Source organism: Lissotriton vulgaris, chromosome 6 (assembly GCF_964263255.1).
Source record: "Lissotriton vulgaris chromosome 6, aLisVul1.2, whole genome shotgun sequence".
Classification (NCBI taxonomy): Eukaryota; Metazoa; Chordata; class Amphibia; order Caudata; family Salamandridae; genus Lissotriton; species Lissotriton vulgaris.
This window is the reverse complement of record NC_141694.1, coordinates 1,289,862,375-1,289,888,089: the sequence shown is the minus strand read 5'-3', so window position 1 is coordinate 1,289,888,089 and position 25,715 is coordinate 1,289,862,375. Positions and strand designations below refer to the sequence as shown.

The window sequence follows — 25,715 nt, the reverse complement described above, 5'->3', positions numbered from 1 at the left end:
ACTAGGTACTCCTGATTACAGTACGCCTTTTATACTTTATGTCCATGAAAGAGAAGGTTGTGCATTGTCAGTTTTAACACAACAATTTGGGGATGAACAACGCCCATGTGCCTATTTTTCAGCCACACTAGACCCAGAGGCCAAGGCATTGCCCAGTTGCTTGAGAGCTACAGAAGCAACAGCAGTTTCCATTCGCCAGTCTGCTGGGTTGGTGTTAAATAATACTCTTATTGTCATGGTACCACATGCAGTAGATATACTCCTAAATAGGACAAAGACCCAGCATCTTACTGGTGCCCGTTTCTCCGGGTACGAACTGACACTTTTTGCTAGTCATGTGCATATAAAACGATGCAATACCCTAAACCCAGCCACACTGTTACCGATTCCAGTAGAAGCAAATACTCAAGAACAACATGATTGTTTCTTCCGTACAGAGGAGGAGACAAAAGGTAGAATTGATCTAAAAGATACTCCACTCTCGAATCCAGATGAAACCTTATTTATTTATTATATTTATTTATTATAACACTTGTAGAGCGCGAACAAAGGCCCTTAGGCATCTCGGCGCTAGATAACTGAAATGTTTTTCCCATAAAGACACCAAAAAAACTGTAGGGTTCATCAGATGTTAAAAAGCCAGGTTTTAACGCTTTTTCGGAAAGACCAGAGGGAGGAACTGGTCCTTATCGATTGAGGGAGTGTGTTCCACAATCTTGGTGCCGCCACCAGAAATCGTCTGTCACCCCAGTTGACTGTTTTGGTGCGGGGGACCACCAGATCAAGGGAGCTAGAGGATCGCAGTGTTCTAGACGGGCAGTAGAGGATTAAGTTCTGGGTAAAGAACGCTGGTCCGGCATTATGTAAGGCCTTGTATATCAAGCACAATGCCTTAAACTTTATCCTCTTTTCCACCGGAAGCCAATGAAGTTGTCTTATGGTTGGTGAGACCGGTTGAAATTTCGGAATACGCCCTAGTAGCCTTGCCGCTGCATTTTGAATAGCCTGCATTTTGGCAAGCACTCTCTCCTGAGCACCCAGAAACAAGGCGTTACAGTAATCTAGGGTGGAGAGGACCAGAGCGCTCACCAGGGTTTTAGCAAGATGTTCAGGCAGAAAGGGCATAATTTTCTTGATGAGCCGAAGTTTGTAGAAGGCAGAGGAGGAGATCTGGTTGGCATGAGGTAGGAAATTCAAACGGTTGTCAAACATGACACCCAGATTCCTGACTTTGTCAACTGGGTCCGGAGGCTGGCCCATGGACGGGGGCCACCATGAAGAGGACCACTCTGGGGAGAGATTGCCGAAAACTACCACTTCAGATTTCTCGGAATTTAATTTCAGGCAGTTGTGGGCCATCCAACTGCTAATTGCCTGCATGCCCTGAGTAAGCATGTTGGCTCTTTGTGGCCCATCGTTCTTGACCGCTAGGACCAATTGGGTATCATCAGCGTAGGACGTCAGGCTCATCCCGTGTGCCCTGATGACTTTGGCAAGGTCCGACACATAAATATTAAAGAGTGTCGGACTGAGGGATGAGCCCTGAGGAACTCCACAAGGTAATGACAGGGGAGAGGATTCAAAAGGTCCCACGGTGACAATCTGGGTCCTATTAGCCAAGAAAGAGGCAATAAGATTTTTGGCATTGCCTCGGATGCCCATTTTCTCGACACGGTCGACCAGGATAACATGGTCGACCGTGTCGAAGGCTGCCGATAGGTCCAGTAGAATCAGGATGGCCGAGCCTCCTGCATCCCGGATAGATCTAATATCATCCGCCGCCTTGACCAGGGCGGTCTCAGTACCATGACATCGGCGAAAGCCAAACTGCGAATCATCCAGCTTTTTATTCTCCTCTATAAAGAAGGAGAGTTGGGTATTCATGGTTTTTTCCGCTATTTTCGCCAAGAGAGGCAAGCTGGCAATAGGCCGATAACTTTTAGGTTCTTCTTTATCTAGATTGGATTTCTTAAGGAGCGGTTTTATAATTGTTCTCTTGAGGATATCTGGAAAGATACCCGTGGAGAACATGGAATTACAAATCTCTGTTATGGATGTAAAGACTACATCCATGATGGGCCGCATAACCTTCAACGGGCACGGGTCCAGAGCCGATCCTGATTTAATGGAAGATATAGTGTCTAGAACCTGTGGGCCTGTAACGTCACTGAACTGATGAAGAACAGGTCGTGAGAGCTAATGGTAGTATTAGCGAAGATTCGATAAATGTCGTCAACCTTGCTAAAGAAAAACTTAGACAAAGCATCACAGATCATTTGAGACGGTGGGGGAGTAAGATCAACAGAGGAGCCGGCAAGCTGTTTGGTGGTTTCATACAGACATTTGTTGGAATTTTGTGCAGATTCAATTTTGTGACAGTAGTACATTTTCTTGGCTTCTATAATGAGATATTTGTATGAGGCCACTGACTCTTTGTACAAAACTTTTGACTCCTGAGAGTAGTCTTTCCTCCAGTGTCTCTCTCTGTTGCGGCACAGTTGTTTTTGTTTGCGTAAATCATCCGTATACCATGGGGCCGAAGGGGTGGATCTGTTCCGTGAGCGTAGCTTAACGGGAACCAGATCCTTAGCTGCTAAACTTACCCAGTTGTTGAATTGGGAAGTAGCAGTGTTAGGGTCAGTAGATAGCAAGGGAGTGGTAGCTGTAAGGAGATTTTTAAACCTACATTCACCCATATTCTCCCAAGCCAGATATGATTGACGAGGGGTAGAATTCGATTGATTGGGTGGAGGGTCACGTATTTGTATCGCTGTCAGAATGAGATGATGGTCGGACCAGGTTAACGGAAGTATTTGTGTAGCTTGAAAACCTGTAGCATTGGTGAAGATACCGTCTAACATGTGACCTCCATCATGCGTGGGGGCATGAACCAGGGGGGCAAGGCCAAATGTAGCTAGATCAGCTAATAATGTTGCTGAGTCAGGATTATCAAGGTCGTCAAAATGGAAATTAAAATCACCCAAAATGGTGAAAGAGTTGTCTAATGCAGATACTTCCAGCGTCGACCTAAATGCATCGATAAAATCAGTTCTTGGCCCTGGAGGGCGATAGAGGAGAATCCCTCTAAAAGTGTAGGAAGGAGACATTTTAATTGCAAACTCAATAGCTTCACAAAAAATCTGTGGGATAATAGTGAACCTTACAGTGTAAGTGTCACGGGCAATAATGGCGATACCACCTCCCTTTTTCTTGATTTGCCTATCTAGCCTATGGGTAGTGTATCCCACCGGAACAGCTATGACTAAGTCTGGATCGGAAGCTTGGCCCATCCAGGTTTCGGTCATAAATAAAAGGTCAATCTTATAATCTTGGATTAAATCATGAATGTCCTGGCTGTGTTTGCCCAGTGAGCGGACGTTCGTGAGGGCTATAACATGGGGTTTCAAGATATGGGGCTTGCTTTCCGAAGGTTTAGAGGGGATCATATTATGACAGCTAGGACAGTATATGACTGTGCTGGTTGACAGGGTGGTAGGATGAAATATCGAGCAGGTTCGATTGCACAACGGGCGAAGATGCTGGAGCTGAGCGGAGGAGTAAATAATGCGGTGAGGAGAGTCAAGTGAACCAGGGGGGGTGGCCCTAGGCCCGGCGCGGACGGGCGCAGACGGGCTTGCCTTAGGCGCGCCTTCGGCGCGCCATCGGCGCGCCCGCTGCGCCCGCCCGCTGCGCGGTCGGGTGGGTCCCTTGTTTATATACATATAGATGGTGACGGAGGAGGGCGGGAGGGGCGCCGAGGTCTCGGTTCAGCCTTCCCTTCCCAAGATGGCCCCTGAAATTGTGCCTGGAGTTTCCCAGCGCCTGGCTAAGTCGGCGTGGTACCAGTAAATAAGCCTCGGCGGCGAAGTAGTCTCGTCTCGAGGTAAGCACAGAATGTAAAAACACACTATTTAAAATATGGTACACTTTTTTAAAAAAAATTATTTCAGGCGCGATTAGTATTCAATCAGCAGGTAGAATGGGGCAAAGAACATGGAACACAAAATGCCTCCGGCTTTCCGCCTCAGAGGGGTAACAAAACAGAATCACTGGGAACAGAGAGGACTCTTCCTTAAGTAACCACGGAGGGCGGGAGGGGCGCCGAGGTCTCGGTTCAGCCTTCCCTTCCCAAGATGGCCCCTGAAATTGTGCCTGGAGTTTCCCAGCGCCTGGCTAAGTCGGCGTGGTACCAGTAAATAAGCCTCGGCGGCGAAGTAGTCTCGTCTCGAGGTAAGCACAGAATGTAAAAACACACTATTTAAAATATGGTACACTTTTTAAAAAAAATTATTTCAGGCGCGATTAGTATTCAATCAGCAGGTAGAATGGGGCAAAGAACATGGATGGGTTGGGTTGATGGCTCTTGTTTTAAGCTCCCAAATGGTGAAACGACCTCAGCCTATGCAATTACGACTTTGTATACAATTGTAGAAACTACACGTATTAAACAGAATTCAGCTCAGGCAGCTGAATTAATAGCTCTTACTAGAGCTTGTGTATTGGCTAAAGGAAAAAGAGAGAATGTGTTCACCGATAGTCAATATGCGTTTGGAGTGGCCCATAGTTTTGGCCGTTTATGGAGGGAGAGAGCCATTCTCACGGTCCCATGGTGCTAAGATACAGCATGGCGTTTTGGTGAATGACCTTCTCGAATCACTTACCTTGCCTACTCAGATAGCAATTATCAAGTGTAGTGCGCATAAGAAGATTACTGATGATGTGGATCAAGGAAATGCGTTTGCAGATCAGACAGAGAAAGAAACAGCTAGAGATGTTACAAGCTGCATGTATGTTGCAGGCCCTGCTAGATGGATCAGACAAGGAGGGATGTGTGAGGACACAATAGAAGTGTGAAAATGATTCAGGAAGAAGTTACAGAGAAAGAGTTAAGTGAGTGGAAAGAGACTAAAGGAATGTTAGATGCAACAGGATGTTGGATAGAATTATCTGAACATCAGCGCTGGCTATTACCAGATGCCTATGTGCTTCCGGTTGTTACTATGGCACATGGTCCAGCCCACATCAGTACTAAAGGATTATGTACATTTCTGGCTCCTGTATGGCAGAATGAGGGTATTCCAAAATGTGCAGACAACCTAGTTAAACACTGTGGGCCAGATGTAGGAGCCCTAATACTGGTCGGAAATGGCTGATTTCGGCCGTTTCCGACCGGTATTAGGGTTTTCAGATGTAGGGGGCTGAAAATTACAGAATCGGTAAAATTACCAATTCGGTAAATTACTGAATCGGTAAATATACTGATTCTGTAATTACAAATGTAGGTGGCACAGTTTACAGTGCCACAGGCCCTTAAGAGTCGGTATTTTACCACACAATCCTATTGTGTGGTAAAATACCGAATTCGAGTGTGCATCTGTGCAACTGTGCATGCACACCTGTGCAATGTGACACACAGACATGCCCTTAGGGCATGTATGTGTGCCAAATTGCACACAAGCCTGTATTTGGGGTGCTAGAGGTTGTCAAAGTGACACCCCCTGCACCCTTGCTGGAATCGGTATTTACCAAATCGGTAAATACCGATTCGGTAATGCCCATTGATCAATGGGCATTACCGAATCGGTATTTACAGAATCGGTAAATGCCGAATCTTAACGATTCGGTATTTACCGATTCTGTAATACCTACACCCCCCCCCCCCCTCTATTTTACCACTTCTTAAATACCGAATCGGTAAAATTCTGTATTTAAGAAGTGGTAAAATGAAATTACCTACATCTAGGCCTGTATTGTTTGTTTGATGCATAACCCAGGAAAAAGAACACCGACCCCAGCAAGTCATTTTGCTCCTCCAACATATCCTTTTGAAGTGTTGCAAATAGACTATATTCACATGGGGCGATGCAACAATCTCAAGTATGTCCTTGTGGTAGTGTGTGCCTTTTCCAGATGGATAGAGGCCTACCCCCTAAAGGATAATACTGCTCTATCTACAGCCAAATTCCTTTTGAAGGAGTTTATCCCAAGGATCGGTCTGCCTCGAATCCTTTGGAGTGATAATGGAAGTGAATTTATAGGTCAGATAATGCAGAAAGTATGTGCAGGTCTTGGAATAAGACAGAAATTTCATGCAGCAAATCACCCTCAGTCAGCAGGCTTAGCGGAATGCTATAATGGTACTCTCAAACTCAAACTAGCAAAAATACAGGCCAGCACGGGTCTTGCTTGGCCCGATGCTTTACCCTTAGCACTATTGTCCTCTCGAACACCTGTTCATTCCCGTATCGGACTCAGTCTCCCTACGAGGTTGTGTTTGGACGCCCAGCAAATGTTTGGGGAGTCCCAAGACCAAAGAAATATTCTGAAATAGAGTATACATTGTTAATTGATTATTTACATGACCTCACCACTAAATTACGTGTTCTTCACCAACAGGTACAAGACGCCTTGCCTCAGGCTGCAACTGATCCTGGACATGGCATACATCCAGGGGACTCGGTGTGTGTGAAAAATTTTCAGCGATCAAAGAATTTGGAACCTCGCTGGAGAAAGCCTTGCCAGGTCTTACTCACCATATGTACAGCTGTATAGGTGGTTGGCAAAAATAACTGGATCCATGGTGTGCATTGCAAAAATGTACCCTTGCCGTTACCTTATGACCAGTGGGTCCGCGAAGGTATTGGTGATTTTGAAAGTGAAAGAATACCCCAATTTGTACCTTTTAGCGATGCACACCTATATTGGACTCAGTCTGGAAAAGAAGATGATGATGTTTTGCAAGAAGCTGTCCCACCACATCTGAGGTTAAACACAACTAATCCAGAAACACTTTTTCAGAAACAAACTGTGCCGAACAAAACTAGATACAATTTGAGATCTAAAGTAACTAAGGACAATTAAGAAACTTCTGCTTTTTGTAACGCTGACCATCTAATTAGGATGCAGGGTCCTGGTAAGAGTCTTAGTTAGTGACCCGAGTTGTGGAAATAGGTCTGCGGGACTTGCAGTGTCATAGGACGGCTGATAATCACGACTAAGTGAAAAAGGAAGACTGCCACGAGCAACACTTAGAAGATGGATTCTGCTATGTTAGAGAAAAATGATGAAAATAATATAATGAAAAAATATTGCAAATTATTATATACCAAATGTAGTATAACCTTGTGTGTTTTAATCTCTTTATGTATTATATTAGCGTGTGTGGGTTGGATTGTTCACATTGTACAGCACAAGCATATATCTACCTCCAAGCCCATACCTTTTCGCACTACTGCTTCCCCACACCAATTTTGTACACTACCAGAGCATGAGCAAATTAGGAGAATGGAGTATTTCAACAATTCCTTTCTTCAATTGTTACACCAGCATCAATTGGCAATCAAAACCACCTATTGCTGGGTATGTGGACTTTTACCCCCTAATACAGATAAAGGAATGCCATATTTAGTTCTACCCTTCTCCCTTAAAGGATCCACTTGGGCTTACACCTCTATGTTTGCCAATGCCTATGAGAACCAACATCGACATCCTGTTGGTCCATATAGGGATGGAGTTGACGTTCGTCATGACGCACTAATAAAAGGAATAGTGGCTATGTCAAAACATTATAACAAATTTAATGAATTCCCTACTGATCAACGACAAGCATACATTGATTGGAATGTGACACATTACGTTACTAGTCTTACCGACAGAGCCAAAAGGAAAATATCCCCACCTATATATACTGTACCCCATCAAGGTCACCTATGTCTCCAAGGAAATGGTCAAAGCCGTAAGGCCCAATTGGGAATGAGCACTTGTAACATCACCTATACCTATGCATCTCAAACGTCTCCACCACTGGTAGCGTCCCGAGGAACATATTTTGTTTGCCATGACAGAGCCTATACATGGCTACCAGCCGATTTCTCAGGAACTTGTTATATAGCTTTTCTCCTCCCTCCAACATATACCGCCCCTTCAGGACATCATAGAAATAAGTTCAAGAGAGATGTCTTTAATCAAAAAGACACAGCAGGACAAGAAGGAGGCGACTTCCTTAAAGGATTCCTCCCATTTTGGGGCCCTATGGCCAACAGTAGAAACATCAGGCATCTCATTCGAGTAGTTGAAGCAACAATTAATGAAACTGTTGGAGCACTGGGTAATATCACCGCCGAGCTTCAGGCGGATCGCCTTATGACATTACAAAACAGAATGGTGTTAGACATCATTCTTGCAGATCGTGGTGGAGTCTGTAAGTTGATTGGATCTAGTTGTTGCGTTTACATACCTGATAACGCACCTACAGTATACCAGACCATCTCTAAATTACACCACATTGTTGAGTCCATTCACGAAGGAAGTTGGTCTCTGATGGGATGGTTTTGGGGATTACTGTCCACATGGGGATAGAAGATACTGACATTCATTGGAATGATTTTAGCCATTGTCTTTTCATGTTGCCTCTGCCTACAATGTGGACCCACCATCTGTGGCTTTTGTGTCACCATGTGTGTGCTGCCAAGACCTATTCCGCAGAAAACAGAAAACATACAAATGATGTTGCAACAACAGCTTAAAGACATTATGGCCATCAAAATAGACTCAGATTAACGTAAGTTTATATATTGCCTGCGTAATGGCAAAAGGAGGGTCTGAGGAAATTTGGTTCCGACTCCATTTTGTATTGCACCGCTATTTTGTGTTGCCCTCACTCCGGCAACGTGGCGAACAGAGAACTCTTGCCCTTCGTACTGCCACGTATCAACTAACACCTCTATCCTTGAGGTGAAGTCAATTCCAGGAATCAGTCCGACTCACTAATCCTTATCCAAATTATCTGTTGGCCTTCAGTATTCTTGTCTTGACTCACTAATCCTTGTTTCAAACCATCTGTTGGTTTTCATTGTCCTTCTTCCCGCCTTATCTTACCTTGCAAATTAGCCTTTTCTGCAATACACAAACATGTCTACCACTGTTGATTAACTCAGGGACACCATTATTGTATCACCTGTGGGGGTTAGTTAAAACATGACCTAGGTGGTGGATAATTTAATCATGTGACGTCTTGTTTTTCCCAAAAAACATATCTTTTCATTGGTTTAAATTTTGCGCATTGGGAGTGTTCTTATGCAGATGTAAAAGAATATACAAGACTGTGAGCCCAGGAGTAAAGGGGCAGTCTCCTGAGAACATACCATTGGTGTACTTCTAGGATCACTGTGCATAGCTGCAGCTAATACATCCTGTTGTCTACGCTTAACAGAGTGTCCCGTGTCTCTGTACAACAAAGCAGGTGAACTCTGAGATTTTGGCGTGCCCTGCGCCGCTAGGCCCTTAAAGGCCTGGTTCTTCACAGGGTTAGTGCTCAGCCACCCTTTCCATTCACTGGCCAGGCTAGGGACATTAGACACACCACAAGGGCGGAGCCAGCACTGTGTGGGGAAAGCCCAGCCCTATTCAGGTCCCAGGTGCACTCCTCCCCGGCCTTCAACATGCAGATCTCCCATTCACCACTGGGGCAGACCCATCCTGACTCCTGGAGCCAGGCTCACCAGCCAGCAATAGCCAATCACAAGCCAGACAGCCAATTCACATAATTTACACAGACATGCCAACTTCTAGAAGTGGCACTTCCACACTAGGTACATTCACGCCGCACACATCATCGCGCAGCATTTAATCACACGAGTCCGCACATACCAAACTCGAGCCTGCACTCCCCACACCTCAGGAACTAACATGGACACATACATTCCCCATGCATTCCTATGGGAGGGCAGGCCAACCTTACCACACGCCTGCACTTAACCCTGGGACACAGTGGTAAAGTGTGCCGAAACCAAAAATCACTAACACCAGGTCACATATTAAAAGCAAAAAGTTTAGGGGTGAACCTGCCAGAAGGGCCAAGTCCAACAAGGGGGTTCTTGACTCTGCAGTCTCAGGGACCAGGAGAAGTCGAGGACAACCAGGAGCCGTACGTGAGCTGTCCCACGAAGGATGTAGAGTGCTGAGGGGTTGGTGTCCAGTGGGAGCACCAACAAGCCTTGGCAGCGGCAACCAATGCAGAAGGTCAAGGAAGGTTACGGTTTGGACCAGCAAGGTCCAGGAGACTCACCAACCACAGGGGAGACAGGGCAAGTCTGGAGCAACCAGGGGAGCCCAAGAAAAGCAGTGTTGAATCTCAAGTGAACCCACAGGCCGGAGGCACAGGAGTTCCGAGTGGACATCGAGCAGTTTCAACAGCCCTAGGAACACTCGGTGTGAGGAGGTCGGAGTTCTTTGTAGGAAATATTGCCAGAGTTTGGGGCTGTTTGAAGCCCAGTGAACTTGTTCTGGAAACGCCAACAAGCATATGCACTTGAAAAAGTACGCAGTGCACAGTGGCATGGGTATTGCAGCCCCCACAAGGGATTATGGCTTTAAACTTAGTGAGAGGGCAGCTCGGACCTCGAGGAATGTAGAAACCCACCTCTTGTGTTGCTGAACCCTTTGGAGTCTGGAGGAGCTTAGGAGCAGCATACCAGTCAGTCGTGATGTGGCGCCTGTGGTTAGGGGAGTGACTCCTTCACTCCAAGGGAGATATCTTCAGTTGTCCTTGATGCTCCACAGATCCTGCACGGAGCCTGTATGGTGCATGGGCACAGACTAAGAGGGAGACGAAGTCGGGCCCAAATGAATTCCAACGAAGTCCAGAGTGTCCAGACGGTCGAATTTAGTGGTTTCTGGTTCAGAATCTTGTCCATGTCAAATCTAGGGTCCTACAGCCAGGTAAGCCCTTTTGTACCCACGGGAGAGGATTGGACAGATTCCGGAGACCCTCCCAGGGGAGGGTCTAGACAGTGGGGAGGTTACTCCCATGTCCTTTGTCCAGTTTCACGCCAGAGCAGGAGCCAGCGGCTCCTAGGACTGGTTTGAACTGGACTAAGCACAAGGACACCAAATGTGCCCCTAATGCAGTCTTTCGGTTGCTGGCAAATGCACCCACCCAGGCCTAATACACTAAATCCTGTCTTGGAGGTGGATACACCTCCCTGTGATAATATGTCTATTGTCTGCCTTCCCCTGCTTAATCTCGGATCAGCAGGTGGAATCATACTTACCACACCGGTTATCGGTGTGGGGGTATGATTCCACATTATTTGACACCAAACACGACAGGGTTACTGTCAGCCATTTTAGAATTGGTCATCACGGGGTCGAATAATGCCACTCTAGATGTCATAAATGGCTGCAGCACTAACAACCCGGGAGAATGGACTCCGTAAGCTGCAGGGGTGTCATGCTCATGCAGCGGCACCTTCTCACTTAGAACTAAGCACCCTGCCTTCAGGATTGTTAAAGCGACTATAGGGGTAATTTATAGGTTTTAAGTGTAGTGACCCTTAGATATAGTAACCTATATCTTAAGTAAGTGGTGCATGCACCAACTTATACAGTCTGCAATGGCAGGCCTTAAGTTCCATTTAGCATGGCCTCTCATGGTTGGCATAACATATGCTTCAGCCCATGGGAGGCCTCTTGAGTACCTATGCCCTGTGTACATGGGTACCATATACTAGGGACTGACAAGGGTACCCCAGTAACCAATCTGGAGGGTGCCTAAGTAAATGACATAACAAATTAGATAGAAAGCAGATAGACTGGGGTCCTGATGAGCAGGAACCCAGTCGGACTAGTCAACAAGCATTAGAAATGCAATAGGTCTCGCAGCATTAGAGTTAGTGCTTTTAGAATTGTTTATGGGTTTTTTTGTAAATCTTTAGCATGAGGTTGAGGGTGAGTGAGGGTGAGTGAGGGTGAGGGGTAGAGGGTGAGGCTGAGGGGTTGAGGGTGAGGGTGAGTGAGGGGTTGAGGGTGAGGGGTTGAGGGTGAGTGAGGGTGAGGGGTTGAGGGTGGGTGAGGGGTTGAGGGTGAGTGAGGGTGAGTGAGGGTGAGGGGTTGAGGGTGAGGGGTTGAGGGTGAGTGGGGGTGAGTGAGGGTGAGGGGTTGAGGGTGAGTGAGGGTGAGGGGTTGAGGGTGAGTGAGGATGAGGGGTTGAGGGTGAGTGAGGATGAGGGGTTGAGGGTGGGTGAGGGTGAGTGAGGGTGAGTGTGAGTGAGGGTGAGTGAGGGTGAGGGTGAGTGAAGGTGGGTGAGGGTGAGGGGTTGAGGGTGATTGAGGGTGAGGCGTTGAGGGTGAGTGAGGGTGAGGGGTTGAGGGTGAGTGAGGGTGAGGGGTTGAGGGTGAGTGAGGGTGGGTGAGGGGTTGAGGGTGAGTGAGGATGAGTGAGGGTGAGTGAGGGGTTGAGGGTGAGGGGTTGAGGGTGAGTGAGGGTGAGGGGTTGAGGGTGAGTGAGGGTGAGGTGTTGAGGGTGAGTGAGGGTGAGGTGTTGAGGGTGAGTGAGGGTGAGGGTGAGGGGTTGAGGGTGAGTGAGGGGTTGAGGGTGAGTGAGGGGTTGAGGGTGAGTGAGAGTGAGGGTGAGTGAGGGTGAGGGTGAGTGAGGGTGAATGTGAGTTAGCGTGAGGGGTTGAGGGTGGGTGAGGGTGAGGTGTTGAGGGTGAGTGAGGATGAGTGAGGGTGAGTGAGGGGGTGAGGGTGAGTGAGGGTGAGTGAGGGTGAGTGAGGGTGGGTGAGTGAGGGTGAGTGAGTGAGAGTGAGGGTGAGTGAGGGTGAGTGAGGGTGAGTGAGGGAGAGTGAGGGTGAGTGAGGGGTTGAGGGTGAGGTGTTGAGGGTGAGGGGTTGAGGGTGAGGGGTTGAGGGTGAGGGGTTGAGGGTTGAGGCAAATCTGTGCAGATCGATGCAACTAAAATAATGCTGATTATAGAACTACATCGAGATTGGACGAAAATTGAACAATTTTGCAGCATTACATAACAAATGCACATTTGCTGTACGGACCAGTAATCATTTATAGGTTTCTTCTAGGAATTGTGTGAAGAGGTGAGCATTGAGCTACTTACTAAGACTGAGCATCGGGACAAATGCCTCATATTAGGAGGTAAAGAGTTTCAGGCTGCATTGGCTGCACCAGAGAAGCATGCTTTTGAAATTTCAAACGACGGTTATCTCAAATTATAACCATTTTTATTCCTGCTTTGACACGGCGGGCAGGGGAGGGGGCGGAGAGGGGAGAGGTGCGACACGGCAGGAAGACGGAGGGAAGAGAGGGGAGGGGGGAGGAGAAATGCGAGACGGCGGGAAGGGGGCAGACATGGCGGGGAGGGGGCGGAGCGGGGGAGAGGGTGTGTGTGTGTTGAATCCGGATGAGTCTGCTACTGCAAAAGCAGAAAAAAAACGTCCTGGCACCAGATGGCTCCCTGCCAAAACATCCTGGTGATATTGAAACCCAAAAAGGCTTAGAGAGGAGAGAAAGACGAAAACACACCCCATCCAACATGAACTATGCATTGTTGGTGAGTTTACAAACAAATCAGTCTGAAATTATGGCCCGGGATTGCCATTTTGCAACTAAAATAATGCTGATTATAGAACTACATCGAGATTGGACGAAAATTGAACAATTTTGCAGCATTACATAACAAATGCACATTTGCTGTACGGACCAGTAATCATTTATAGGTTTCTTCTAGGAATTGTGTGAAGAGGTGAGCATTGAGCTACTTACTAAGACTGAGCATCGGGACAAATGCCTTATTCCTGCTTTGACACGGCGGGCAGGGGAGGGGGCGGGCAGGGGAGGGGGCGGAGAGGGGAGAGGTGCGAAACGGCAGGAAGACGGAGGGAAGAGAGGGGAGGGGGGAGGAGAAATGCGAGACGGCGGGAAGGGGGCAGACATGGCGGGGAGGGGGCGGAGCGGGGGAGAGGGTGTGTGTGTGTTGAATCCGGATGAGTCTGCTACTGCAAAAGCAGAAAAAAAACGTCCTGGCACCAGATGGCTCCCTGCCAAAACATCCTGGTGATATTGAAACCCAAAAAGGCTTAGAGAGGAGAGAAAGACGAAAACACACCCCATCCAACATGAACTATGCATTGTTGGTGAGTTTACAAACAAATCAGTCTGAAATTATGGCCCGGGATTGCCATTTTGCAACTAAAATAATGCTGATTATAGAACTACATCGAGATTGGACGAAAATTGAACAATTTTGCAGCATTACATAACAAATGCACATTTGCTGTACGGACCAGTAATCATTTATAGGTTTCTTCTAGGAATTGTGTGAAGAGGTGAGCATTGAGCTACTTACTAAGACTGAGCATCGGGACAAATGCCTTATTCCTGCTTTGACACGGCGGGCAGGGGAGGGGGCGGGCAGGGGAGGGGAGGGGGCGGAGAGGGGAGAGGTGCGACACCGCAGGAAGACGGAAGGAAGAGAGGGGAGGGGGGAGGAGAAATGCGAGACGGCGGGAAGGGGGCAGACATGGCGGGGAGGGGGCGGAGCGGGGGAGAGGGTGTGTGTGTGTTGTTAGGAGACGGACGTGCACGCGCACGCGCTTTTAAGGTCAATGCGCATGCGCATAAGCTCAATGCGCATGCGCATTGACCTTAAAAGTCACGGGCACTGCAAGGAATCGCCACGATTCCTTGCAGTGTGGATAAAGAGTGGATAACTCGCAATAGTCTCGCTTGCTCGATGCGCATGCGCATCGACAGGCGAGACCTAAAAACAGCACCACATGAAGCAAAAAGTGGGGGTAACCATAAGAAGCAGATCCTACTTTCCTACATATTTCATCTGTAATATACACAAAAAGTCTATAAGGAAATACCAATGTGACATTGAAGATTTGTGCTTCTGAATAAAAGGATATTACTCACCATCCAGTACAGTTTTACCACATACTTTCCGTAGCTATTGTAGAGAGCTACATGTCCCTTAACTGCTTTGCAGAGAGCGTATAAATGATCCCAAGGCTTCCACACAAGTGCTGGAGGATCTGTTGTGTTTGGTTTATCCTCTGCTGAAGTAGGTGAATTGCAAATCTTCCAGACTGTGCTTAGTTCACTAACGATCCATCGCATTAACTGAGGAAAGATAAAACAAGACTTGTGGACAAAGATGCTTTGTAACAAACAAACTAAAAGATAACAATCTGATGTCTTCGTAAGTCAACGCTGTTGAAATAATGCATGGTTGTCTGTACGCTACATGCAAACAAACTCTAGAAATCAAACAGGGATGTGTACTGAAACAATACCTCCACCAAGTGAATGGGCTTTCCCAACAAGTTCTACATGCAGGAGCTGGCTTGATCTTTGCTGAGCCTACAGGACTGAGTGTGCCTTTGACCAGCCTCACACCAAAGCACCTCTCCGCTTGAAACCTACTGTGCTTAACTTTGGTTATTGCCCACAAGAATTTAGGTGCTTGGTCTCACATTCAAAAGGCCCTTCTGTGGTGTTCTTTCCATACAAACAAGTAAATATGTACATGACTTGCACCTTTCCGTAGCTGCTGGTTTATTTGACTTTACAGGGTTCTAGAATGCAATGCTCTGTGGAGTCTTGAGGGGGCTTTTGACAGTTGGGTGAGTTGGAGCTGAGAGGTGGATGAGACAGAAATAAATACAGTTTACTCAGTACTTTTCTGATGTCCGCAGCATTATCCTTGATCATCACACTAGCAACGACTGATTTTGGATGGTCTAAGGTCTCCTCCTCAATGCTCTCAGCTGCATATGGCAGGAGGGTTGTGCGCCATCTAGAATGAGAATAATTATGTACAGCGCACAGGTCAGTGAATCAGGCTTTTTACTTCTGGCACTTTCCAGGCAAGAGTTTCCAGTGGATGGTATCACAAAGTACTATTGTCCAACGAAACAGGACACAGCGTGTAGTTTTGGCACCAGTTTGAGTATTTCGGATAGAGTTGCAGTAACACGCTCTATCGCCCACAGAAAGCAGAATAACGCGAATGGCAGCTATCTTTATTTATGCATTGGGAAAACTTTGAGAAACAAGCTTTACCAATTGGGAAAGGTCAGCTCAGTGCGTGTTGACGGTTGTCTTGACTGTTGGCATCTTCATTTGTATGGTAATGATCTCTATATCAAAGAAGAAACTATTGATACAACATCTGAACAGATTTGTGGTGGATGAAAATAATGAGGACAGCACATTTCATCTGGTGACATGACAGGCTATGTGGTTTTAATCTATTTTGAAAGGATGTCTACAAACTTTTTGTATTATTTCCTCTTCTGTCAGTCTGGCCAGGAGCTGCTTGCTTGAGACTGATATCAATAGTTTTTTAAAGCCTCTCCTTCTTGATGTGTCTCAGTCAAGAGTATTTTAAAGCCTTCCCTGTTTGCTGTTTGACTTAAATCATTACACAGAACATCACGCCTTCCAAGTTTTTCTGACCAGCCAGGAGAAAAACAAATGAAGTGAGCTAAATGGGAAAACTTTTCAATAATTATGCCAGGGTATGTGGCACTACATTGAGTGCAGAGCAGAAATTGGCATTATTAATGCATACGCTGTTTGCCGAGGGACAAGACTTTGTGGAAAATCATCCTCATATTGGGTAAGGGGATGCCCAAGATCTTAATGAGTTTGAAGTGGTAACCAAAAATCTAGACATACATTACTTTCCTTGCACAAGTACTACATTGGAACACTACCATTTTGGCAGGCATGTGCAGAGAGACGAGGAGACTATTGAAGAATACGAGACAGATTTACGCAAGTTAGCGGAATCTTGTACATTTGAGGCACTGCTTGATGAACGCATTCAATATCAATTCTTGCTAAACTGTAAAAGTGCCAGAACCAGAGGAGTTGTGGATGAAGGACAAGCCACCATTAAAAGATGTACTTACCATTGCTAAAATAATTGAACACTACTGAATTGTGTTGAGGAATTAAGCAAAGAAAAAACTGTCAAAGAAATGGTTAAAACTGTTGAAGTCAAAACTACAACCAAAGATGTAGGAAATTTCAAAGGCAAGTGCTTTTAGTGCAGACAATTTGGGCATATAGCCAAAAATAGTAGTTGACAGGCGCTAAAAGCTATGTGACAGCAATGTGGTCGCAGAGGGCATTTTTAAATTGTTGTTGAAATGAAGTAAAAGAGGTTGTGGTGGAGATAGTATTACAAATAAACAATTCTGTGGGGTTGAAGTGAAGAAATTGGCCCTAGAGGTGGAGGAAAAGAATATGATCCATCCTGAGGGCAGTGTTAGTGAATGATGTGGGATTGAGGATGCTCTTTGACTCAGAGGCCAAAATCACAATTATTTCTGATTCAGTATATGGGAAAGTATTCCAGGAAATGTTCCCATTACATCGTATAGCTATTAGACCAGGAGGGTATGGTGGGTAGGAAATCAAGATGAGAGGGTATTTCATGGAAAGAGTAGAAAATGTTGGTCGTATAATTCCAGGTAAGTTTTCGGTGGCAGTTAAAGGTGAGAATATTTTGGGATGGCCACATCAGAAGAAATTTGGAGTTTCTCTTGATTCCAATGCAAAACCACAAGCAGTAGTAATACAAGTTAAACATACCTGTGCTGATTTTGTAAAGATTTTTCCTAAGGTTTTTACTGAAAAATGTGGATGTATTAAAAAGTGCATTCACTGCATTAAACTCAAACTGGGAGCTTTACTGATTACAGCTAGAGGAAGGAAAATTCCTTTAAGCATACATGAAGAGGTTTGCAAAGAGTTGGACAGGTTAGAATACATTGGTGTTATTCCACCGATTGAAGCCACTGAGTAGCTTGTGGTGATAGTGGAAGCATGAACACCCTACGTAGCAATTCATTTATGACAAATATCCTTTATCCAACATCTCTGAGATGATGAATACTTTGGTAGGTGCTAGAGTTTTTACTAGCCTTGATATAGCATCTGCTTATCACCAGATTTCTTTACAACCCAATTCACAAGCATTAACTTCATACATAACACCTATGGGGGGCATACTAATTTTTGAGGATGCCCTTTTGCCTAGCATAGGAGGCCTCAGTAATTCAGAGGGTTAGAAATTTCATGCTTGACAATTTGGAAGGGGTTTGTTGTTTCCAGGATGATGTGCTAATTTATGGTGAATCCTGGGAAGAACGTAACAAACTGGTTGTGGTAGTACTTGAAAGATTTTGCAATGCAGGTCTCACACTCAACCTGGAAGGAGAAGTGTACATTTGGAAAAGTAGAAATTTCATACCTAGGTCACACATTTACGTAGTCTGTTGTAAAACCAAAGGACGATTTGGTTGATATAATCTGTAAATTGAGTCCACCTGGTAGTAGGGAAGAAGTAGCATCTTTTCTGTGTGTGGTTGAATTTTATGGAAAATTCAGGAGATGTGTAAACTATGCAAAAAAGTATTTGGGTTTGTATGGAGCCCGGAATGCAAGAGTGATTTTAAATTGTTCAAGCAAGATCGGAGACAGGCAAAGATATGATGGTCTACTGCCAGGTATGCCAATACAATATTCTCTTGTTGTCTGCCTCTCACATCATCCTAGTCATTTGCTCCACTCTAAACCCAGTCTCTTTGATGCCCAACTCTCTAGCGGGAGTGTTGTAAGGTTCATGTCTTCCAGTGCAGAGACCCCTTTTTCATTTCAGTATGAAGACATGTTATTGAACACGCAACAGATGATGAACTGCTATTTCATCAAATGTATGTTTCTGGTATGTGCTGTTATTATGCAAATGAATATAGAATATGTCTGCTAAGAAAGATCAACCAGAAACACTTTCAGTGATACTTTAGTGATTATTTACTTTAGAAATTATTCCAGGAATGTCATAAATCTTATGACTGTTTCCCTTCATAATTCTATTATTTTATCTATTTTAATCACTTGGGTTTAGGCTTCTTTATTTTAGTTTTAGGGTCTTAAATACATACAGGACAGATTACATTTTAGCCACACTCTTCCTTTTAGTTAGCCTGTCCAGCTTGTTTACCTTTGGCACAGATACTGTGTGTCATTATGACTTAAAGACTATACGTTTTTTTCTAGGCTGAGGCTCCTTTTTCTATATTTCAGCAGACTCACCAACATGACTGCCTTTGACACAGATGCCGTATGTGCTTATCTTTCCAAGAACTGTGAAAGTGTCAAGTCATTTATTTGCTGACATCAACAAAACACCTGATGCAACATCTGTCTAGAACAAGTGCCCTGTTATCTCAATTTCAAGGTCAAACAAAGAACAATAGTCAAAATAGTGTAGTCTAAATTGTCATACTTTTATCTTATAAGTTTAAAGGAATGTGTCTTAGACTAGCTCCTTGATGCTCATTGGTTATATCAATCATTCCTATTGCGACATTGCAAAATCCAGCGTAGATTAGATACAATATAAAAGGACTGTTCCTGGACCATTTTTAAACTGTTTTAAAATAAATATGTTGAAATGCATATTCTGTTTCTAGTGCTCTTGAGTGCGTAAATCATTATTGAACAATTGTTTGGATTACTACTGCTCACTGTTAGTAACCCAAAAGCATTGACAGCACCTCAACTATGTACTGGGTGGGGTTCTGCAGGGCTACAATACCCTGACTTTCACAATTAGCGCTGGTGCATTGAACTAAGTTTACTCATGTCACCCTTCGTTGTGAAAACAAACCTTGTAGAGTTGAGGCGGACACTTAGTTTACGCAACAGGAGAACCCCACAATTGCTTTATAGTGAGCATATTACTAAACTCCATAATGATCGCACTAACACATCAATACGCAACAGTGATCATGTTTACTATGTTGATGGTTCTTGTTCTACAAATGATGCTTGCAAATCTAACTTCTGGTTATGCCTATGTGTACTGTATAAACACAGGCAGTTGCCTCATGTTCATTCTGTACAGGTAACTGGGCTTGTAGCTCTGTCCAGACTGGGCATCCTTGCTGAGAAAAGGAAAATTGTACTTACTCTGTAAGCATCTGTTCGTGGCATGTAATGCTGTAGATTTACATGCACAACATTGAGCCCGGATGTGTGCAAGTTCAGTTTTTTTCAAAGAAGTCTTTCAAGTCATAAGATGGTGTGACTCCTCCTCTTGCTGGTAATGCACATAGTCATCGCGTTCATTGTTATATTGTTTTCCCGCACGGTGGGTGAGGATGGAATGTGAAGTGAAGCAATGTACAGAGAGAGGTCTATGAAAAAGAGGTCAGAGAGATAGCAAGAGACACAGCAAGGGCCATAGGCATCAGGGGAGGAGGGTGGGTACACATACGTCTGCAGCATTACATGCCACAAACAGATGTGTACAGGGCAAGGACCATTATCTGTTTAAGGCATTTGTGGATCTAGATACACATGTTGTAAATGGCAATCTACCATTACTTCGCGGGCACTTCTTTGAACTACCGTTACTATGCATTTTTTACTTCGCAGGCACTATTACTTAGCATGCTTTTATTACGCATGCTAGTACTACGCAAATACGTTTAGTTTGCATGTTTCTACTTCGCAAACAACTGCAACCCACCAAGTAGTGTCAAGAGCCCCGTGACAGACACCATGTTCACGCGTAGAACCTGGTTGACAAAGTATCGTGGTTGGCCGGAAATTTAAAAGGACTTTAAAATCCCCCGACAGACACCATGTTTACGCGTAGAACGTGGTTGGCAAAGTAATGTGGTTGGCAGGAAATTTAAAAGGACTTTAAAATCCCCCGACAGACACCATGTTTACGCGTAGAACGTGGTTGGCAAAGTAATGTGGTTGGCAAGAAATTTAAAAGGACTTTAAAATTGCAGTCCCTAAAACAGGTAATTAACAATATTAAATTAATACATCATTCTAGGATACATTGTTTTATGAATTATGAATTGAAGTACAGAGAGTTTGGCGCATGTTGAAATGGGAACAAAATATATTAAGAAAATATCATCAAGTAGTGTCAAGAGTCCGCCGACAGACACCATGTTCACGCGTAGAACGTGGTTGGCAAAGTAACTTGGTTGGCAAAATAAACACAGGATATTTAAAAGGACTTTAAAATGGTGGCACGTAAAACAGGTAAGTAACAGTAATAAAATAATACATTAGTTGAGTATATTTCGTTTTATAAATTAAAGAGTAGAGAGCTTGGGGCATGTTGAAATGGGAAAAAATATATTATGAAAATATATATATTATTATAGATAATAGGGATTTTTTGTGGGCGAGTTTTTTAAAATTGAGGGTGTGAAATAATATACTCTGGCATTAAAAATAATACCTGAGTAATTTTGTTAAATGAAAAAAATAATAAAGTGTTTGTTTAAAAAAAAATGTTTTCCCAGGGATTTCAATTGTATGAAGAGAGTTAGTGAAACGTAAAAATAACATTTAAAAAAAAAAGATGGTATAGGTGATATGTTTAAGAAAATAAAATGTAAAGGAAAATTAAAAATTATGTGTAGTGTAAAAAAAGATAATCTCACGGTTTGCCATTAGTTTTAATATACAAAATTGTCCTTTTTCTATTTTTAGGATTTTGAAGAAAGTAGATGTCATAACGTATCAACACCATTTTACGGATCGAAAATTAAACAAACGAAAATTGCGATGTAGTGGTATGCGCAGTAATTTCCAGCAAAGCAAAAGCATTTTTAATTGATTTCAATGCAGTTGCAACCTAAAACCATGCGAAGTAAAATCATGCGTAGTAATGCCAAATGCGAAGTAAAAGCAGCGCCCTAAAAACATGCACACTAATGGCATGCGAAGTAACAACACATATTGGTTGTAAATAGACTGTAAAGTAGTCCTCCCAAAAAGCATTAGCTAGCCTGTGGGTGGCGCAGCATATTGATAGAGTGTACAGAGTACTGCCTGACCAATATTAGCTTGTTGGAGGGCTAGCACACACAGTAGGGTTTTCATCCAGTGTCTGGTGTGAACCAAGAAGCGGTGGAGTGGGCTCTAGGAGGAGGGGGTAGAGTCCTCTTAGCTTCAGCTTAGCATGTCTGGAGGCATCAAACTATCCATCTGGAAATGTCTGACTTGTATAGAGCCTTCCCTTCACAGGATTTGGAGAAAGTAACAAATAGTTATTGTGCCTTCATAAATGATTTAGTTCTGTCAACAGAGTACATGAGGACTTGCTTTACAACCAAAGTATGGAGAACCCATTTAGGTGAACAACCTTTACAATGAAACTTTTACAACGCACTACCATTACAACGCAACCATTACAGCGCAAACCATTACAATGCATTGCGCTGGGGGGCGCTCTAGGATAGGGAATACGTTTAATTTACTATCCAACACCTTCCCTAGTGTCCACGGGGACTGGAGTTGGAATAGTAAATTAAACTTTTCACTATCCAGCACCCCAAAGCGCTATGCGTTGTAAAGGTTTGCGATGTAAAAACCGCATTGTAAAGGCATGCGTGGTAAAAGTATGCGTTGTAACGTCATACATCCACCCATTTATTACTGAATCAGGTTGTGGGAAAAAGATAGGATGTTTAATGTACTGGTTATGGTGGACGTGAGTGAACACCTTATGGAGAAATGTAGGGTTTTGGGGGGACAACACTATCTGTACTAATTTGGAAGAAGGGTTTTTCTAGGGTTAATGCCTAAAGCTCACTGAGTGAAATGGAAGCAACCAGAAATGGCAACTTTCAAAAGAGGAGCTGCAGGGGGCATGAGTGGAGGGCTCAAAAGGAGAGCCCATGATCCTTGTGACTACAATGTTGAGATTCCATGCCGGGGCTGGTGGGACACAGTAAGGAACAACTCTCTTGATACCCTCCATAAAAGCACTAATGACCAGAATTGTGAAGAAAGCGATGTGTTGTCTATTCTAAAAGTAGGCAACTACGGCTGCCAGGTGTAGTCATAAGGAGGTGAAGGTTAGACCAGAAACCTGCAAGTGGAGTAAGTAGCAGACAATATCCTGCACCTTGGCTTTAAAAGGATCAATATCTTTTGAGTGACCAGAGTACCCAAATCTCTTCCACTTGGTCGCATGTCTGCACGCTTCCTTTAGAATGCTCACGTATTTAGATGGAAGATTGAGGTACCCAAATTCTATGATCTCTAGAGCCCAATTGCAAGGTTGAGAGACCCTGGGGTCTGGCTGACTGATTTCTCCATGTTTCTGTGTGAGAAGGTGTGGCCTGTTAGAAAGTATCTTTTGCGGAACCAGAGAAAGTTCAAGGAAAGTCGTGAACCAGGGCTGGTGAGCACCTGCTGAAGCCATCGAAATACAGACTGAAAGTGTGGAAGAGGCAGAAAACCATAGACAAATATCCCAGGCCAGTTTATCCAAAGTGCATTGCTTCTGGACTGTGGGTGTGGGAACCTGGAGGCAAAGTTTGGGCATTTGGCGTTTTCTGTCATTGCGAACAGGTCACTTTGTGGGGAAACCCCATCTATAGAAGTAGTGAGGGAGGACTTGCAGGTTGAGTTCCCACTTGTGGACTTGTTGCCTTATTCTGCTGAGGATGTTGGCAAAATCGTTGTTCATCCCTGGAAGATTCTCCGCTAGCAAATGGATTTTGTAGATGAGAGACCACCGCCAAATGCTCTGGGATTGCTGTGAGAGTTGTGGACAGCATGTGACCCTGTTTCTAAAGATAATACAAGGCTGCCATATTGCCCGCCCAGACAAAAACAATCTTGCCTCTCAGGTGAGGTAGGAGAGCCTTTAGCGCTAGGTAGATGACTAAAAGTTCTAGGTAGTTGTTGTGGAGTACCTGGTGTTTGGATTCCTATTGTCCCTGGACAGTCAAATTCTGTAAGTGTGCGCCCCAACCCGTAAGGGAGGCATATGTTGTACTGGTCCTCTGCAGAAGGGGGATGAGGAATGGTCACCCCTGCAACAGGTTGTTGGTGCTCCACCACTGCAGAGAGTGTCAAGTGCAGTGGACAAACAACACTAGATTATCCGAATGACCCTCCACCTAAGACTTCTGTTGTGCTAGTCATTCCTGCAACAGATGCATGTGTAACCTGGCATGGGGTACTATGTCAATGCAGGAGGCCGTCATACCTAGGAGATACATGACTGTTCTGACTGTGACTTTGGTAATTTGGTTGGGAAGAAGGGAGCAGTGCCTGAAAGGCGTGGATCCAGGCAGGGTTCAGAATGGTAATGCCTACCTGAGAGTTAAGAAGAGCCCCCAGGTAGGGTTCGATCTGGAGGAGTTAGAGGTGGGTTTTTGTGGTTGTTGATGGTAAACCCAAGCTGGTAACAATGGGTGGCACTCTTGAACAGTCAGTCGTTCAGATAAGGGAAGACGTGGACGTCTGTCTACGCAGGTGTGTGGCCACCACCGCGAGGCACTTGGTGAATACCCGAGGTGCAATGGTAGCACTTTGAATTGGTAATGTTTTCCTCTGACCATAAACCTGAGATATCAGCGATGGGCCAGATGTATGGGCATGTGGAAATAGGCGTCCTTCAGGTAGACCACGGTCATGAAGCTGCCTTGCTTGAGAAATAAAATGACATCCTGGAAAGTATACATATGGAAGTGCTCTTAAAGGAGGAATAATTTAAGGGCCCGAGTTCCAGAATGGATCTGAGGGACCCATCCTTCTTGGGTATTAGGAAAAATAGTGAGTATGTTCCCTTGCCCTGCTCATGGTAGGGGAAAGGTTCCATAGTCTCTTTGAGAAGGAGCACTTTGACCTCTTCTCTGAGAAGTCACTGCTGTTCTGGGAGAGTCTGTTTTTGCGAGCTGGAATTGTGTAAGGCGGCAGAGTGAGCTACAGACAATACCCATGTTGGAGAATATTCAAGAACCACTGGTATGAGGTGACGGTCTGCCATGTGGGAAAGAAGCCTTGTAGGCCTCGCCAACCAGTGTTGTGTAGTTGAGGGGGAGAAGAAGCAAGTCAGGGTTTGGTGGTGGCTGCATCTCCTATTGGAGAGCCACCTTTGCCTCAAACTCTAGAGTTGTTTCCCCTCCAAAATAGCCTGAGAGTGGATTGTTGTCCTTTGGTGTGCAAATAGGATGTGGAGGCTTTGGGGAAGGTGGTCTTTGAGCCTCAACGAAAGGTTGTGCAACAAAATGAGTCACAGAGAGCAGGTGCCTGAAGCACACCCATCCCTTAGCTGTCTCTGTATCTTTTTTTATCTTTTCTAACATTTGGTCAAACTATGGGCCAAATAGATGAGGGGTCATCAAAAAGCATGTTCAATAGGTTCTGATGAACTTCTGACTTGAAGCCTGAGATAGGGAGCCAGGCGACTGTGCATAGAAGGATGCTGGAGTTAACCCCTCTGTGAGCTGTGCCTGAGTCATCTCGCTGCAGTACGCATGATCATATCTTGAAAAAAGTCTGATAGAAAGTTGGATTGCTCATGAACAGTAGTGCCCAACATAGAGTTGCTGGGAGTTGGCCACAAATGTAAATGGGGTCAGTATGGGAGCTTTATATTTTTCATCCACCCTAGGTGTTATGACCCCGGCCCAAAGGGGGTCTTCAATATGCCAGGCATGTTGCATAGCAAGCTCTTAACCATAGGGAGGTACTGAGTAGAGTGGTGAGTGGAGGGTTTCAAAAAGGAAGTCCTCCTTGATGGGCTCTATATGAAGATCCACCTCATGAAATAAAGTGAACCTACCAATGAGTTCCTGATAGGACGTAGAATCGTTGGAGACGGGGAAACGGGCAGGGTACAGGTCAGGGTCTGTGTACCCAGGTGGGTCTGCATCATAGGAGTCACATGGGTCAGCCTGCAGAAGGGTGTTAAATGTGTTGTTCCCTTCACCATGCCCACCCATGTCAGTAGACCCCTTAGGTGTGATTTCAAGGGGGACCCGAGGAGAAGCAGGCAAGGAAGGTGAAGGGTGAGGAACAGGGTGAGGGGATGCTTCTGCATGGGGTAAGGGGCTGGTAGCCGTATCCTCTT

General features: G+C 44.9%; 1 protein-coding gene across 1 annotated transcript in view; it reads right to left on the bottom strand.

The window, feature by feature from the left end:
* The window catches only part of ADGB (androglobin), a 1,363,241-nt gene that overhangs the window by 1,230,122 nt on the left and 107,404 nt on the right, over positions 1-25,715 (bottom strand). Inside the window, exon 5 of the mRNA XM_086927423.1 lies at positions 14,711-14,917. Coding sequence (XP_086783549.1) covers positions 14,711-14,917 — 207 coding nt within the window. The remainder of the gene's footprint in view (positions 1-14,710; positions 14,918-25,715) is intronic.